The sequence below is a fragment of the Pseudophryne corroboree genome, chromosome 1, assembly GCF_028390025.1.
Source record: "Pseudophryne corroboree isolate aPseCor3 chromosome 1, aPseCor3.hap2, whole genome shotgun sequence".
Lineage (NCBI taxonomy): Eukaryota > Metazoa > Chordata > Amphibia > Anura > Myobatrachidae > Pseudophryne > Pseudophryne corroboree.
The window spans coordinates 1,034,392,059-1,034,410,873 of NC_086444.1; the positions used below are offsets into that span (position 1 = coordinate 1,034,392,059).

Consider the following 18,815-nt stretch of genomic DNA (forward strand, 5'->3'; position numbering starts at 1 on the left):
AAATCATTATCGCCGCATATGGCGGAAGTATGTTGCATGGTGTGAGGCCGAAAAGGCCCCAACAGAGGAATTTCAACTAGGTCGATTTATGCATTTCCTGCAAGCAGGAGTTAATATGGGCCTAAAACTGGTCTCCATTAAGGTACAGATCTCGGCTCTGTCGATTTTCTTTCAAAAAGAACTAGCTTCAGTACCTGAAGTTCAGACATTTGTTAAAGGAGTGCTGCATATTCAGCCCCCGTTTGTGCCCCCTGTGGCACCTTGGGATCTCAACGTGGTGTTGAGTTTCTTAAAATCACATTGGTTTGAGCCACTAAAAACCGTGGATCTGAAATATCTCACGTGGAAGGTGGTCATGTTATTGGCCTTGGCTTCTGCCAGGCGAGTATCAGAATTGGCGGCTTTGTCTTGTAAAAGCCCTTATCTGATTTTCCATATGGATAGGGCAGAATTGAGGACTCGTCCCCAGTTTCTCCCTAAGGTGGTGTCAGCGTTTCACCTGAACCAGCCTATTGTGGTGCCTGCGGCTACTAGGGACTTGGAGGACTCCAAGTTGCTAGACGTTGTCAGGGCCCTGAAAATATATGTTTCCAGGACGGCTGGAGTCAGAAAATCTGTATGCACCCAACAAGCTGGGTGCTCCTGCTTCTAAGCAGACTATTGCTCGCTGGATTTGTAGTACAATTCAGCTTGCACATTCTGTGGCAGGCTTGCCACAGCCAAAATCTGTAAATGCCCATTCCACAAGGAAGGTGGGCTCATCATGGGCGGCTGCCCGAGGGGTCTCGGCTTTACAACTTTGCCGAGCAGCTACTTGGTCAGGGGCAAACACGTATGCAAAATTCTACAAATTTGATACCCTGGCGGAGGAGGACCTGGAGTTCTCTCATTCGGTGCTGCAGAGTCATCCGCACTCTCCCGCCCGTTTGGGAGCTTTGGTATAATCCCCATGGTCCTTTCGGAGTTCCCAGCATCCACTAGGACGTCAGAGAAAATAAGAATTTACTCACCGGTAATTCTATTTCTCGTAGTCCGTAGTGGATGCTGGGCGCCCATCCCAAGTGCGGTTTATCTGCAATACTTGTACATAGTTATTGTTAACTAAATCGGGTTATTGTTGAGCCATCTGTTGAGAGGCTCAGTTGTTTCATACTGTTAACTGGGTTTCATATCACGAGTTGTACGGTGTGATTGGTGTGGCTGGTATGAGTCTTACCCGGGATTCAAAATCCTTCCTTATTGTGTACGCTCGTCCGGGCACAGTGTCCTAACTGAGGCTTGGAGGAGGGTCATAGTGGGAGGAGCCAGTGCACACCAGGTAGTCCTAAATCTTTCTAGAGTGCCCAGCCTCCTTCGGAGCCCGCTATTCCCCATGGTCCTTTCGGAGTTCCCAGCATCCACTACGGACTACGACTCTTTCATATTTTACCATCCACGTGGACTACGATTGGGAACAGTAACCTGTGCCGAGCACATCGAGGCACCTTGCCCAAAGCGCGAGCCATGCATGGGGACGCAGTACACTAATGTGGCTTGTTTGTGGCAGAAAAGTGACAAAACACACAAAAAAAACACAAACAATTGTGTCTACCTTATTTGTGTCGACCATTCCCATGTCGACCTTTTGACCCTGTTGACCTTACCTACTGTCTAGTCTGTCGACCTTTTGACCATGTCGACCTTTTGACCCTTTCAACCTAATGCATGTCTACTGTTAGTGGTAGACCTATTGACTGTAGACCTTTTTAGTGTAGATCTAATAATCCAGACCCACATAAAAGCTGGACCGTTGGGGTGCCTTGAGGACCGCATTTGAGAATTTCAGGCGTACACTCTACTCACATTTTTACATTTAATGCATTTATATACTGGTGGAAAGCAATGAGTGAATTTTATATATCCATGTTGCACACAGCTTTTTGAAAGTGTGTGCATTCCATTTATTGCCATGTTCTGGTGTACTTAGGGATTAATTGCTGTATGCAACATGCCCATGTGAGCTAACCCTTAAAAGGAGTGGACTGAGGGGGTCATTCTGACCTGATCGCACGCTGCCGTTCATCACAGTGCAGCGCTCAGTTCAGAAGTGCGCATGCGGCGCATGGCTGACAGCTGTCGTTGCCTAGCGATCGCCTCTGCCTGATTGACAGACAGAGGTATTCTCTGGGCGGGAGGGGGCGGCATGGCGGGTTTGCCCGCCGATTTGTGGGCGCGGTCCAGCAAACGTCGGCATGGCCGGACCTTGCGGGGGGCGGGCCGCAGCGGCTACGTGACGTCACGCAGCCGCTGGTACCCGGGCAGCGACGAGTAGCTCCCGGGCAGCATGCAAAAGCTGCGCAGCCCGGGAGCTACTCCTGAAGTGCAAAAGCATCGCTGCTGTGTGATGCTTTTGTACTTCAGCGGAGGTTGGCGGGCTTGACATGCGGGGCGGACTAGCCCTGTGCTGGGCGTCCCCCTGCATGTCAGTTTGCCTGATCGCAGCCCTGCAAAATCATGGCGCACTGTTGCGGACGTTTGGAGTAAATTCAATATCTCAGGTCACAAAAGTGATAGAAAACAGGGAAAATAAACCATTATTTTCTGCACATTTCAAGCTACATTTTTGTCATCTATTTCCCTACCTCACTTCCTTATGACTGAAATTTAAGGCCAAAGTTATTTGTCAGATTTAAAAAGTCTATTTTCTGTAGAAATAGTTATATAATCTAAGATTTGGCAAACAAATTTTCAGTTATCTTTCTTGTCTACTTTTTTATTACATCACTTTGAAATTGCTTGTTTTTCTGTTTTTCACCTAGGTTTACCTTTTATATCTCTGGTGGGGGACCTGATAAAAAATGTAAAATTCGCAGCATACACAGTACTCTATGAGGGGTAACTGTAACAAAAAAATAAAAAATTGGAGTTTAATATTCCATTTTCTAATATTCCATCTTTTTCCATTTAAATGTTTATCAGGTCCTCCACCAGAGATATAAGAGGTCAATCTAGGTGAAAAACAAGCAATTTCAAAGTGCTCTAATTAAAAAAGTAGACAAGATAAATAACTGAAAATTTGTTTGGCAAATCTTTGAGTATATAACTATTCCCAAACAAAATGACAGCTCTGAAATTGTATTCCTTACCACTGAAATACAATCCAAAAAATACACTAAATTTCAGTCATAAGGAAGTGAAGCAGGGAAATAGTTATATGACAAAAAAATGTAGCTTTAAATGTCCTGAGAAAATGTGTATTATCCCAGATTTCTATGACTTTTTCTGAGCTGAGATAATGCATTTACCCCAAATGTCCGCAACAGTGAAAAATGTCATACGCTATGATACAAAAATGTCCACCATCTTCATACAAAGGTAAATAATAATAAAGTAATGGTGTTTTCTGGCTACTAACTTACAGGGGTTATCACACACACAAAATATATAAATATATATATATATATGTTAAAGCAACCACATGGATTGACCGTTCACCAATATTTTGTGGGTATTCATTTCCACATCTTCAAGCAGGTCTGGTGAGTGCTCTATTTATGACTAAATTTGGGCGATCTGAAGAAAAATCGGTGACCTTGAGGTGATTGCACCTCAGCATCCATTGTCTGTGGCTAGTGCTACTGTGAGTGCTGCTCTATATATGGACTTTCTCCGACAAGGTCCACAGGACAGGTTATCACTGGATAACAATGGGATATGATGAAGCGACAGCGGATTGGCACCAATCGATCAAAGCTTTCCGGCCTCCCAGGATGCAATGGGCCCATCCATATATTCCCGCCTACTGGCTCAGGCAAATTAGTTTTTTGTTTGGTGCGGCAGGAGCCAGACCATGGTCAGAGGGATGCTGTTTTTTTAGCAGCCCTAAGCTTTATTTTATTTTTATAGTCTTACTAGTTTTTTTGAGCGATCTTTCTAAACAACGTCTTATACGTACATTAGAAAGAGTCGCTCCAACAACTCTCCGCCGGGTCGCGACAACGCTTACCCACGAGTACAGTGCGGTTTCGGCGGGAGTCTGTGTCAGATATACTAGCAGGTCCATCAGACGTTACCAGGCTGTGGCCGAAGCTCGGGGAGAAGGTAAGGCATCGGTTCCGCTTAGCTAGAAGGAAAACGGACACAGCCGCACTGTTTTGGGAGGAGACTACCAAACAGCAGCTGGCGCGGCTGCCACCGCGGGTGCACCAGCGCTAGGCCTTAGGGATCATCGGCTCCAGGAATAGCATGAGGCCGCGATCCCTAGGGTTGATGTCAGCAGAGGGAGTCAGACGCTCTCCTGGTCGCCCCTCCCCCCGGTTCATGACCAGTTTCCTCCGTCCTGTGTTTAAATGTCCCAAAACAGTTAAGACTGAGCTTCCAGGGTCAAATCAGCTGAAGGAAATCAGGGAAGAGGTTTGGGCTACACCCAATAAGAAATTTAAAATTCCAAAGAAATGGGATTCCAATTATCCTCTTCCAGCTGGGGATTGTTTAAAGAGGGAGTGTTAGGTTAATGGTGCTCAGAACAAGGGAGATGTTGCGTAGTGAGTCCTGAGCACCAGAACGTGACGCTGAAATAAGGTGTGGTGTGGAAATAGCCCCTAGCACCCTACCTCCATTGTTTCACCCGTGTGGTCAGTTCACGCCTGAGTGACTATGGTTTCTTGGGCCCACGGCAGCCGCGTTTGAAGGGCGGATTAGGTCTGCCCAACTTCGATGCCCCCAGGTCTTAGATTGAGACAAGGCGTGAACCGAGACAGGATAATAACAAGGGGACCTCTAACTAAAGCAAACAGAAGCTAGGGGCTACTAACTACCCTAAAACTAAATATATGTGCGACACGCCGCCAAAGGAAAAGAACAACAAAGAAAATGATGTCCACAGGCCGACACAATACTTTTGTGTACCGGCGGTGACAGCATAAGCAGAACCCATTGCAAAACACCAGTAACTAAATATAACCAGAGAATACTGCGGCCTAGGCCGACGAACGCGGTCAAAGCCGCTACTCACGGAACCCGTACAAATACTGGCCAACGGACAGGAACCCCTAATGCAGCCGACACAGACTCTCAGACCTGGAGGGCAGGCAGAATCCCAAACGACAGACCGGTGGACACCAAGAAGCCAGACACTCGCCCAGGCACAGACAAAGCCACAGGACTCCTGGACAGGAACGCTTCACGGCAGGACACGGGATCAGACACTGGAATCGACACAGGAACCGACACTCAGGAACCGACACTCAGGAACCGACACTGGAAGCAGCTAGACAGACACTGCTAGACAGGAGCTCAGGAACTGGCAGAGACTAGCTCAGAACTCAAGAACTCAGGAAATATCACCAGCGTCTGTGAATTGCACTGAGCCAGAATATAACAGAGAGTCTTAATTAATTATGTTGTGCAGCTGCCCTGCTGCACAACTGAGAGGTGCAATCAACAGACAGGTGAGGCTGAACACATGGGAACAAGCTGCAATTACACAGACTCACCACCGGCAGCAAACAAGAGTATTCTTAAACCAGAGCAACGGGAAATCCTGGCCTGCAAGACAACTATAAACATAAAATAGGAATGAACCACTACCTGTGGTTCATAACAGTACCCTCTCCTTAAGGGTGAGCTCCGAACACCCCATGACACCCACGGGGAACATAAACAGAAGTATAACATAAAATACATAACCAAAATGCAAAACAGGAATGAGCCACAGCCGTGGCTCATAACATTACCCCCCCATTGAGGAGGGGTCAAAGGACCCCAAAATTCAGGTTTTCCAAAACAAGGTATACATTAATAAACCTGACACTGGAATAAACATACAAAGATAAGAAACAGAAACAAGCTGTGGCAACAGCTTGTAACAGTGCCCCCCTCTTGACGGTGGCCACTGGACACAAGACAAGGAAAGAAAAAAAAAAAAAAATTATATCAAGGCAAGAGTTAATAATTATTTATTTTTCTTCTTCTTATTTTTACAAAGTTCTTGAGGTCTGACCAAGGTAATTCCCCAAACATTGTCTGAACTGATGGTACCTCCCAGCAGGGCTGGGTTCAAATCAGAGATTGGTTTCTTAACCTTGGGAGCTGAACTTTCAGGCAAAGTACTACAATTAGAAGACAGAAAAGCACATCCTGCAGTCAAAACAACGGGCTGAGACTCTTGTGCCGAGTTTACAGTATACGGTGAACTCTCAGCAAATAAGACGGGTGACCTAGAGGAACCTGAACCAATTTCTTTGGAACCATATCTTTTAATAACTGCATCACTGAATGCTGGGGGATCCTGAAGAATGGGATCTTCAGCTTTCATTAGGCTGGTCGCCCACTCAAAAGGCTCTCCTCTAAAGGAATATATCAGATAGAGCACAAGGTTCTCTGAAGTGATGCCCAGAAATGGTCTAGACAACATAATGATGTAATAGTGTTTGTAAAGCGCCAGAAATTGGACTAAGTCCCCATCAAAGATTATAGATGTTGAGATATCAACAGAGTCAGGATCTGCTTCCTTCCCATCTGACTGACTAGAGTGCTTTGCTAGGACCTGGTCACTATTGACCTTACTCGAGGCTGAGACTTTCCGAACCCCACCTGGGGCAGTGACTTTCTGAACCCCACCTGGGGCAGTGGCCCTCGGAACCCCACCTGGGGCAGTGGCCCTCGGAACCCCACCCGGGGCAGTGACTATCTGAACCCCACCCGGGGCTGACTTTCTGAACCCCACCCGGGGCAGTGGCCTTCGGGAACCTCACCCGGGGCAGTGGCCTTCGGGAACCCCACCCGGGGCAGTGGCCTTCGGGAACCCCGCTGGGGCAGTGGCCTCCGGGAACCCCGCTGGGGCAGTGGCCTCCGGGAACCCCGCTGGGGCAGTGGCCTCCGGGAACCCCGCTGGGGTCAGCACCTCGGATTCTTTTACTGGGACCGGACCGTCGGCCTCCCACTCAGGGACCGGGCCGTCGGCCTCCCTCTCTGAGTCGATAATTATCGAAACTTCTCCCGGGACTATGACTTCCGGGACTTTTGCTGAAGCTATAACCTTCAGAACCTCCACTAACGCTATGCCTCTTAAGTCCTTTCCTGGGGAAACGACTTCTAGACCCTTCTCTGGGGCTGTGTCTCTCGAGACCCCACTTGGGGATATTACTTCAAAGATCCCTTCTGGGGTTTTACTTCTCGAGTTCCCTTTTAGAACTATGATTTTAGACACCTTCTCTGGAGTTACGCTTTTCAAGTCCCTACCTGGGGTAACAGCTTCTGAGACCCCTTCTGGTATTGACACCTGAGCTAAAATATTCAATGTCCCTCTATGATCCAGGGCATCGGGCGCTGCTCCAGGACTCTGGGCATCAGGCGCCGCTCCAGGACTCTGGGCATCGGGCGCCGCTCCAGGACTCTGGGCATCGGGCGCCGCTCCAGGATTCTGGGCATCGGGCGCCGCTCCAGGATTCTGGGCATCGGGCGCCGCTCCAGGATTCTGGGCATCGGGGGCCGCTCCAGGACCCTGGGCATCGGGCGCCGCTCCAGGACCCTGGGCATCGGGCGCCGCTCCAGGACCCTGGGCATCGGGCGCCGCTCCAGGACCCTGGGCATCGTGCACCACTCCAGGACCCTGGGCATCGGGCACCACTCCAGGGGTTTGCAACTCTGTTTCCACAGGAAAATCAAGAGAGGAGAGAAACATTCTCCTTTGGTTCCTGAATCTATAATGGGGCTCCCTAGCCCAAGGACCCCAATTATAGGACAGAGTGCTTTTTAGTGTGGGTTGTGTGACAAGCACCTCTGCCACAGTAGAGACAGGAGTAGGTCTTGTATCCTGACTCAACTTGGCCAGAGGGCAGGACTTGTCGCCACACTTTGGCTTGCGCAACTCACAGGTCTGCAGATAGTGGCCTAAACCCCCACAATATATGCATACATGTAAGTTTCTGCGACGCAGAAGCTCCTCTTCCGAGAGCCTGGGCCGCAGAAAACTTTTAAACTTTTTCTCTCCAACTGAACCTGAGGATTCTCTTGTCACCATATTGCGAGCAAGAGTCTCTTTAGAGGAAGATGAACTCTCAATAACTTCTGGCAAGATAAGAAAAATTTTAGTCAGAAGGTTTTGCAGTTGCTTTAAGGATTGCTGCAAAACTTCCAGTCGCTCAGGTTTCAAAACACTGAAAGCAGAGTTCAGGGCTGAGAGAGATGCTTGCAGGGCTTGCATAGTAGGCATAGGAGGATTTCAAACTAGACAAGACAAGACTAGACACGATTCTAAGACAAGATTCTAGACAAGACAAGACCGGACTGGATTTTTAAACACCGGACTGGATTTTTAAACACCGGACTGGATTCTGCACTCTGAATTCTAGACAGGACTGGATTCTAAACACCGGACTGGATTCTGCACACTGAGTTCTAGACAGGACTGGATTCTGGACCAAAAAAGAAAAAACTACTATTTAGCTTTGTTTCTTTTTTGTTGTATGGCTGGTGATAATGTTAGGTTCCTGGTGCTCAGAACAAGGGAGATGTTGCGTAGTGAGTCCTGAGCACCAGAACGTGACGCTGAAATAAGGTGTGGTGTGGAAATAGCCCCTAGCACCCTACCTCCATTGTTTCACCCGTGTGGTCAGTTCACGCCTGAGTGACTATGGTTTCTTGGGCCCACGGCAGCCGCGTTTGAAGGGCGGATTAGGTCTGCCCAACTCCGATGCCCCCAGGTCTTAGATTGAGACAAGGCGTGAACCGAGACAGGATAATAACAAGGGGACCTCTAACTAAAGCAAACAGAAGCTAGGGGCTACTAACTACCCTAAAACTAAATATATGTGCGGCACGCCGCCAAAGGAAAAGAACAACAAAGGAAATGCTGTCCACACGCCGACACAATACTTTTGTGTACCGGCGGTGACAGCATAAGCAGAACCCTCTGCAAAACACCAGTAACTAAATATAACCAAAGAATACTGCGGCCTAGGCCGACGAACGCGGTCAAAGCCGCTACTCACGGAACCGGTACAAATACTGGCCAACGGACAGGAACCCCTAATGCAGCCGACACAGACTCTCATAACTGGAGGGCAGGCAGAATCCCAAACGACAGACCGGTGGACAACAAGAAGCCAGACACTCGCCCAGGCACAGACAAAGCCACAGGACTCCTGGACAGGAACGCTTCACGGCAGGACACGGGATCAGACACTGGAATCCACACAGGAACCGACACTCAGGAACCGACACTCAGGAACCGACACTGGAAGCAGCTAGACAGACACTGCTAGACAGGAGCTCAGGAACTGGCAGAGACTAGCTCAGAACTCAAGAACTCTGGAACTCAGGAAATATCACCAGCGTCTGTGAATTGCACTGAGCCAGAATATAACAGAGAGTCTTAATTAATTATGTCGTGCAGCTGCCCTGCTGCACAACTGAGAGGTGCAATCAACAGACAGGTGAGGCTGAACACATGGGAACAAGCTGCAATTACACAGACTCACCACCGGCAGCAAACAAGAGTATTCTTAAACCAGAGCAACGGGAAATCCTGGCCTGCAAGACAACTATAAACATAAAATAGGAATGAACCACTACCTGTGGTTCATAACAGTACCCTCTCCTTAAGGGTGAGCTCCGAACACCCCATGACACCCACGGGGAACATAAACAGAAGTATACATAACCAAAATGCAAAACAGGAATGAGCCACAGCTGTGACTCATAACAGGGAGGTGGCTCCTAAAGTAGATACGTATGTGATTCGATTAGTGCGAAAATCTGTATTACCTTTGCCTTCAACATCAATAAATGATGTCACGGATAGGAGAGTGGTTGGGTTTCTAAAAACAATATTTTCCCTGTCCGGGGCAGTCATAAGGCCAGCCATGGTTTCAGCTTGGATATTAAAGGCAGTGGCTGCCTGGGCTGATACATTGGAGGGTGATTTTTCAGTAGCTTCTAGAGAACAAAAATCCCATATAGCTCATATAAAACAGGCTGCAATATTCTTGGAAGATGCAGCATTAGATATGGGTACTATCGCCTCCAGGGCATCAGCTTCAACAATAGCGGCTCGTAGAGCAGTTTGGTTACGTACATGGAAAGCTGATTCAGAATCCAAGAAGGTTTTGGAATCTTTGCCTTTTTCTGGAAATATTATTTTTGGTAAATAACTGACAGATATTCTGGAATCAGAAGCAGACTCCAAAAAGGTCAAGTTTCCTTCCACATACAACTACAAACCTAAAGTTCTGGTTTTTCGGCCCTTTCAAGGAAAAGTTTAAGGGAAAAAGTGATCGCAAGCCCCAATACAAGAAGTCTGGTAAGACTAAAAAACATTGGGCTAACAGAGGGCCGGCTTCCAAATCAGAAGATAAGCCATCAGCCTGATGGTGCGGGCCTCCACCTGGCGGACCCCAGGGTAGGGGGCCGACTTCTTCAGTTTGCACAGATCTGGCAGCAGTCTACAACAGATGCCTGGGTGCAGGAAGCGATATCTCTAGGTTATGCTTTTCCCTTCAAGAAGCATCCTCCTCAAAGGTTTTTTTGTACCAGCCCGTCTCGGGTAGAGACGAAGGCCAGGGCTTTGCAAGAAGCAGTTCAGAAATTGCTTCAGTCAGGAGTAGTTATTCCAGTTCCCCTGCACAACGAGGACAGGGATTTTACTCCAACCTATTTTTGGTTCAGAAGCCAAATGGATCATTTCGGCCCATTCTCAATCTCAAAATGCTGAACAAATACATTTGGGTACCTCGGTTTCACATGGAGAAGTTACGTTCCGTAATCTTGGCCATTGAGCCAGGAGATTATATGGTATCCCTGGATATACAGGATGCTTACCTACATGTTCCTATAGCACTGTCCCATCAGTGTTATCTCAGGTTCGCTATCCTCCAACAGCATTTTCAGTTCCAGACTCTACCCTTTGGGTTGGCCACAGCCCCCAGAGTATTTACCAAGATTATGGTGTTAATGGCAGCTTATTTCTGCCAGCAGGGGATAAGAGTTTTTCCATATCTCGACGATCTTTTAATCCTGGCACAGTCACAGGAATTGCCCCTATGTCATCTCCAACAGACAATAACATGTCTGCAGAGATATCGGTGGCTTATACATTGGGCAAAATCATCTCTAGTTCTGTCACAACGGATGACTCACTTGAGGGCTGTACTGGATTCAGGTCTGCAGAGAGTAATTTTACCTCGGAACAAGATATCCAAGGTACAGTCAAGGATTCAGGATTTGTTACACAGTCAAACGGTATCCATTCACGCAGCAATGGGAGTGATGGGTTTGATGGTGTCAACATTCGACATGGTGGAATATGCACAATTCCACTCAAGACTTCTGCAGCATCTAATTCTTGCCAAATGGAATGGATTACATCAGACAATAAAGAAACAGAGTATGGTGCTTTCAGTAAAAGTAAGAAGGTCATTAGCCTGCTGGCTACAGACATCCCATCTGGATAAGGAGAGGCCCTTTTGGATATCAGATTGGGAGATTCTGACAACAGATGCCAGTCTTCAGGGCTGGGGAGCATTGTCCGGAAGATTGTGTTTCCAAGGGCAATCGACCAAAGAAGAAAGTTGCCTGCCAATAAATGTGTTGGAACTTCGGGCCATATACATGGCACTGATTCAGGCAAAGGACATTCTTCAAGGAAAACCAGTCCAGATCCGCTCGGACAATGCGACGGCAGTAGCATTCCTCAACCATCAGGGAGGAACTCGCAGCCAAAAAGCAATGAAGGAGGTAAGTCACATACTAAAGTGGGCAGAACTTCATCATCCAGCCTTGTCCGCAGTGTTCGTTCCAGGAGTCCTAAACTGGGAAGCGGATTTTCTCAGTCGACATACCATTCAAGCAAGCGAATGGGCTCTACAACCGGAGTTCTTCCAGACTCTAGTATACAAATGGGGGTTGCCAAAGATAGATCTCATGGCGTCCCGTCTGAACAACAAAGTGCAGCATACGGGTCAATAACAAAGGATCCCAGAGCAATCTTTGTGGACGCCTTGTCGGTGATATGGGACTTTCATCTGCCTTATGTGTTTCCTCTGATCACCCTATTACCCAGGGTGGTGAGAAAAATAAAGCAAGGAAGGGGTGCCGTGATACTAATAGCTCCGGCTTTGCCAAGAAGGCATTGGTATACGGATCTGCAGAGAATGTCGACGGATGCTCCATTTCTGCTCCCTCAACGTCCAGATCTACTGATGCAGGGTCCTTGTTATCACAGATATCTGGATCGACTGTCTTTGACGGCGTGGCTTTTGAAACCTCTATCCTGAAGTCAAGAGGATTCTCACAACAGGTAATTCAAACAATGCTCAGAGCAAGGAAACCTTCCTCAGCTCGGATTTATCACCGAATATGGCAAACCTATATTCATTGGTGCAGTGAAAGAAAGGTGAATCCTAAATCTTTCAGAGTTTCCAGGGTCTTAGCATTCCTTCGGGCAGGAATGGATAAGGGTTTGAAGGTGGCTTCCTTGAGAGTGCAAGTATCGGCATTGACTGCATGGTTCCAAAAGAAAATTGCCAATTTGCAGGATGTGCATACTTTTTTCCAGGGAATGCTGCGCATTCAACCTCTGTTTGATCCGCCTACAGTGCCGTGGGACTTATGTTTAGTCCTGAAAGCCCTCCAAGTTGCCCCATTTGAACCACTTAATAAAGTGGATCTTAAATGGTTGACCGCTAAAGTGCTCTTTCTACTAGCTATGGCATCAGCTAGAAGAGTATCAGATTTAGGGGCACTGTCATGTTGTTCCCCATTTCTGATTTTTTTATCCAGATAGAGCAGTTCTCAGATCTAGATCTGGGTATCTTCCTAAGGTGGTGTCTAAATTCCACCTTAATAAAGAAATTGTAGTTCCGCTTTTCAGGTATCGGGACTTTCTGCGGGAGATGCATCGCTGGACGTAGTCCGTGCATTAAGGATCTACGTATATCGTACCAGTGCCATCAGAAAGACAGATTCTCTCTTCATTCTCTACGGATTTCACAAGAGAGGACGGCTTGCTAGTAAACAGACGCTGGCAAGATGGCTTCGAATGATGATTTCAGAAGCATATTTAAAGCATATTCTCAAGCTGATCTCCCTGTTCCGGCTAATGTCTCTTCTCACTCTACTCGTAAGGTAGGTCCTTCATGGGCAGCACAGCGTGGTGCTTCAGCAGAACAGATATGTAAAGCAGCCACATGGTCTTCCATTAACACATTCATTAGACATTATGCTTTGGATACTTTTGCCTCTCATGACGCTGAATTCGGGCGAAGGGTTCGCCTGTCCAATCAGGAGCGTCCACACCACTAAATTGCTTTGGGAAATCCCATTGTTATCCTGTGGATAACCTGTGGACCCTGCCGGAGAAATATACGTTATGGTAAGAACTTACCGTTGATAACGGTTTTTCTCCTAAGTCCACAGGGATCCCACCCTTACGCACCTGATTCGAGGATCCTTCTACTCACTAACCTCTTTCTTGTTGTACGGAAGGGTGTGCATGTGTGTTCTTCTCGCCTGATTAGGGCTCTACATGATGCTCCTGCCTTGTGCTTTGGAATACAACTGATTTGCCTGAGCCAGTAGGCGGGGATATATGGACGGGCCCGTTGCAACCTGGGAGGCCGGAAAGCTTTGATCGATTGGTGCCAATCCGCTGTCGCTCCATCATATCCCATTGTTATCCTGTGGACTTAGGAGAAATACCGTTATCAACGGTAAGTTCTTACCATAACGTATATATTAAATATACTGTAAATGTATTATCATTGCAGAAAGAATTAGAACATCACAAATCAAAACTTAAAGATGGCCCTTTCAGGTTAAACCTTTGCCCAAAGGAATACTTTGACATCAATCCTTATCGGACTGACAAACCTTTACCACCACTGAAGAAAAAGGAAGAGAAAGCACAAAATGTAAAACCATTTAAGCCAAGTTCACCTGCTAAAGTGGTAAGTGTAAATGATTGCATAACAGTCTTTCTTTTTTTTTTGAAATTCTTTATTTATACGTGGTCAGATACACAAAGAGGGCATTCTAGGAATACAAGGGACAGATGGCCAACATAGCCAGTGTCCAAAATGGACCACAATTTTCAAATGAGTAACAGGGTTAGTTGGTGTGGGAAAAACAGTCAAGTTCAAACATGGGGATCGGGGGGGGGGAAGAGAAACAGGGGGGGGGGGGGGGGAATAACCACATTTGTAACCGTACATAATATAAGTTTTAAGAGCAGCAAGATCGTAACAGGGGGGGGGGGGGGGGGAACGGAGGAGAGACGAAGACAGAGAGGGTAATAGGGGGAAGAGATAATTGAGGAGGTTAAGAGATGGGATGAGGAGAGATATCAGGGGGAGAAGGGAGTGGGTGCCCATGGGTCTGCGGGAGGGGCGGGAGCGGGTGGAGGGAGTCGGCTAACCACGTTCAGCGGTGAGCCAAGGAGCCCAGACCTGCTCGAAGACGTGGCCCCGGTCGTGGAGGTAATAGGTTATCCTTTCCATCGAGGCGATGTGCCAGATTTTAGCTTTGAGGGATAGTAGGGAGGGTGGTAAGGGGTTCTTCCAGTTGAGGGCGATCAGTGATTTAGCTGCGGCCAGAATGTGTGAGGTTAGCTTTTGGGAGAATTTGTTAAGGTGTGGGGGGGGAAGACACAGTAAGGAGACCCAAGGGTCCTTCAATACAGGGGGTTCTAGAAGTGAGTTGAGGAGGGAGTGGACCAGATCCCAGAAGGGGACGATAGCCGGACAGGTCCACCATATGTGGAGCATAGTACCTCTATCCCCACAGTTTCTCCAGCAGGCTGAAGAGGAGGACGGGAAAATTTTGTTAAGACGGTCGGGGGTATAGTACCAGCGGTAATAAACTTTGTAGGCCGTTTCCTTAAAGGCAGTGGCAATAGAGCTTTTAGCAATCCCTAGTCTCATGTCCTCCCAATCCTGAGTTTCAGGTGGGGGCCCGAGGTCCCGCTCCCACGCAACTTCATGGGGCCGAGATAGGGGCAGGGAAAAATCCAGTAGGAGAGAGTAAAGTTGGGAGATTATGCCTTTGGAGGAATGAGAGTTGACACATAGGGATTCAAAGGGAGTAAGGGCACGGAGTAAGGCAGTGGGAGGGAGGGAAGTTAAAAAGTGGCGTATTTGTAAGAATTGAAAGGGATTGAGAGGTTGTGAGGGGACTTTCTGCTGGAGGTCCGGGAGGGACAGCCATTGGCCTCGGTCGGCAAAGTCAATTGGGAATTTAAGGCCTAGGGTTATCCACGTCCGGGATCTCGTAGCCGAGAGTCCGGAGGGAAACGTGGGGTTCTGCCAGATGGGGGTTAAGGGTGAGGGTGTAGTGGTGAGACCCCACTTCAGAGAGAGGGTGTCCCAGGTTTTGAGGTTGAATTTGATGGTGGGAAGAAGTTTAGAGGTTGGGGGTCGAGAGGCGGAGGGGAGTCCCCATAGGGGGGTCAGATCTGGGATGCCAATGAAGGCTGCTTCGATGTCCAACCAGGAGACCGATCCTGGAGGAGCGTAGGAAGTGACAATGTGGGATAAGTGGGAGGCGAGGTAGTATAATTTGACATCGGGAAGTCCTCTGCCTCCCATGGAGGTTGCTCTTTTCAGAGTGTTGGCAGCAATGCGGGGAGGTCTGTGGTTCCAAATAAAGCGTATAAGGGCTCGTTGGATATTGCGGAGGAAGGGGGCCGGGACCGCCACAGGGAGAGTCTGGAAAAGGTAGAGCCATTTGGGGATTATGGTCATTTTAACTGCTATGATCCTGCCCAGCCACGAGATGAAGAGACTGTTCCAAGAAGTCAGGTCGGCTAATGTGTTGGTAAGAAGGGGTGGGAAGTTTTCCCGGAAGAGGGAGTCGTAGCGCGGGGTTAGGTATATCCCTAGGTATTTTATCTTTGTGGGGTGCCATTTGAATTTAAAATTGTTGCGAAGGGACTCAGCCTGGTGTTGGGGGATATGTAGCATCATGGCCTCAGATTTGGAGTAGTTAATCTTGTAGCCTGAAATAAGGCTATAGGCTTGTAGGACCGAAAATAGGTTTGGGAGTGAAATAAGGGGCTGGGTGAGGGAGAGTAGGATGTCATCTGCAAAGAGGGAGATTTTGGGATCTGTGGGGCCTACCTTTATTCCGTGTATATCCGGATGTGCTCTAATTTGTGAGGCAAGGGGTTCTATAATAAGGGCAAATATTAGGGGGGAGAGGGGGCAGCCCTGACGTGTGCCATTGGAAATGCTAAGCGGGGCGGATGGGGTACCATTGATAAGGACGGTGGCAGAGGGGGTGGAATATAATGCTAGGATGCTAGTGAGGAAGCCACCGGACAGGCCATAGGCCTCCAAGGTGGGTTTCAAGAAGTCCCAGGAGATCCGGTCAAATGCTTTTTCGGCATCTAAGGAAAGCATGATAGTGGGGCATCTCCTGGAGTTAGAGATATGTATAAGGTCAATGGCACGTCTGGTGTTGTCTCTTGCCTGGCGGCCCGGGATAAAGCCTACTTGATCGTAGTGGACAAGGGAAGGGAGGTGTGGGTTAAGACGGTTGGCCAGGATCTTAGCAAAGATTTTCAGGTCTAGGTTCAGGAGAGATATGGGGCGATAGCTTGCGCAATTAAGGGGGTCCTTGCCTTCCTTGGGGATCACCACAATTCTGGCCTCTAGCATCTCAGGGGGGAAAGGGTCGCCTTGGACAATCCCATTGAAGAGAGAGTGTAGGTGGGGGGAGAGAAGGGCAGAGAATTTCTTGTAGTAGAGAGCGGTGAACCCATCTGGGCCCGGAGATTTGCCTATTTTTTGCATGAGTATAGTCTGGGTGATTTCTTCCACCGTAATCTCACCGTTGAGAAGGTCCAAGGCGTCCGGGGGTAGTCTGGGTAGTTTAGAAGCAGAGAGAAAGTGGGAGATAAGGTCGGATCGAGGTTGGGGGGGAAGAGCCTGGTGGAGGGGGCGGGAGGTTGTATAGGTCGGTGTAGTAGGATTGGAAGGCGGCTCTAATGGCTGTGGGATCCTGAATGATTTGGTTGAGAGAGTTTCTGATAGTGACAATGTTGGTTTTGGCTCTTGTGGAGCGGAGTCGGGCCGCCAGGATCTTGTCCGCCTTGTCACCCTTCTCATAAAAAGACTGGCGAAGCCACTTAAGACGCTTGGCCACCCGTGTGGTAAGAAGAAGATCGAGTTCCGCTTTAATGGTGCGAAGTTCGGACAAGACCGCCTGGTCGGGCGACGCCTTATGTTGGGTCTCAAGTGCATGGAGTTTAATGGAGAGCCTGTTGTATTGGGAAAGGGATTGCTTTTTAGCTTTTGAGGCTAGGCTGATAAGGTGTCCTCGAAGGACAGCCTTGTGCGCTAACCAGAGGGTGGGTCTAGAAATGTCAGGGGAGTCATTTAAGGTGAAATAATCAGAGATTTTGTCTTGAAGATGGGACTTTGTCTCAGGGTTGTGTAGGAGGGAGTCGTTGAGGCGCCATGTCATAGGGCGAGGACGGGAAGCCAAGCCTGCCAGGTCGCAGGAGATGGGGGCGTGGTCGGACCAGATTAGTGGGTGGATATGGGCATCACGGAGGTTGATAGCAAGATCATGACTGAGCAGGACCATATCAATGCGGGAGTAGGAGTTATGAGGGGCAGAGTAGAAGGTATAGTCGCGGGCAGAGGGGTCTTTTATCCTCCAAGAGTCGTAGAGGAGTTGGGAACGCATGAGTCGGAGGAGGGATTTAGAGCGAAGGGAGTCCGACGGGGAAGGAGTAGGGGAAGATGTAGAGCGGTCTAGCTGTGGATTGAGAACGGAGTTGAAGTCACCTGCAAGTATAAGGTCACCCTGTCGGACTCGAGTGAGGAGGTTATCTAGCCTTGTAAAGAACCGTTCCTGTCGCTGGTTAGGGGCGTAAACGTTAACCAGAGTGCATATATTATTGTTGAGTTTACCCACTAGGACAAGGAATCGGCCGTCTTTGTCAGCATGAGAGTCTAGGAGTTCAAAAGACAGGTGGCGGGCAATTAAGATTGCTACTCCACGTTTTTTGGCTAGGTGATCGCAGGCATGAAAGGAAACGGGGAATGGTTTACATTGCAGGGTAGGGTGAGATTCGTGCACGAAGTGAGTTTCCTGTAGGAAAATCAGATCGCCTCTATGGTGTTTAAGGGAAGCAAAGAGCTTGCCTCTCTTTTGAGGGCTGTTCAAGCCCTTCACATTATGAGAGAGTACCCGGAGACCCATGGGCAGGCAGCAGTGAGGTAGGCAGGTTTGAAAGGGCGGGAGTGGTTGGAGGTGGAGAAGGGGGAGACAGATCGAAGATATATGAAGTGAGAAAGAGTGTGGTCAGAGGAGGGGTGGAAGGGAAAGAGGACCGGAAGGGGTGGGGGGGTGGTTGGTCGTCTGGCGGAGGAGGCCAGGACCGGTTAAGCTGACAAGGGGAGGGAATACTAGGCGTTGGGGGAACACCTAGGTCAGCGGTAGGGCCCGGGGCCCTGTGGGGGCGCGGCATGGGGCCCCGACCGCGAGTCACGAGCCGCTCGGGAAAAGATAGGAGGCAAGCCTCCCCTGGGGGTACCTGAGGGAGAGAGCTGGAGAGAAGGCAGGTAGAGAGGATAGCTGGAGCGCCCGCCCCAAGGGGCGGAGAATAGGAGGGGGGGAGGAGGGGAGAGAGTGGGTCAAGTATCTGCATGGAGACATATCAGGAGAGTAACTTTTGAGTATGTAAGCAGTTAGACATTTAAACTTCCAAACAACGTAACATTTCAATAGAGGATAACAACAATGCTATTGTGAAGCAACCAAGGGATCAGGAAGTATCGTCACGAAGAACCCAAGGTAATGTAGCGCTTCAGGTAAGGGGGGTACGACCAGAG

At 48.6% G+C, this 18,815-nt stretch overlaps 1 protein-coding gene across 2 annotated transcripts in view; it reads left to right on the top strand.

Moving 5' to 3' along the window:
* Positions 1-18,815, top strand: part of CFAP96 (cilia and flagella associated protein 96) — a 118,758-nt gene that overhangs the window by 52,702 nt on the left and 47,241 nt on the right. For both annotated transcript variants that reach the window (XM_063920751.1, XM_063920752.1), the window contains exon 6: positions 13,746-13,925. In XM_063920751.1, coding sequence (XP_063776821.1) covers positions 13,746-13,925 — 180 coding nt within the window. The remainder of the gene's footprint in view (positions 1-13,745; positions 13,926-18,815) is intronic.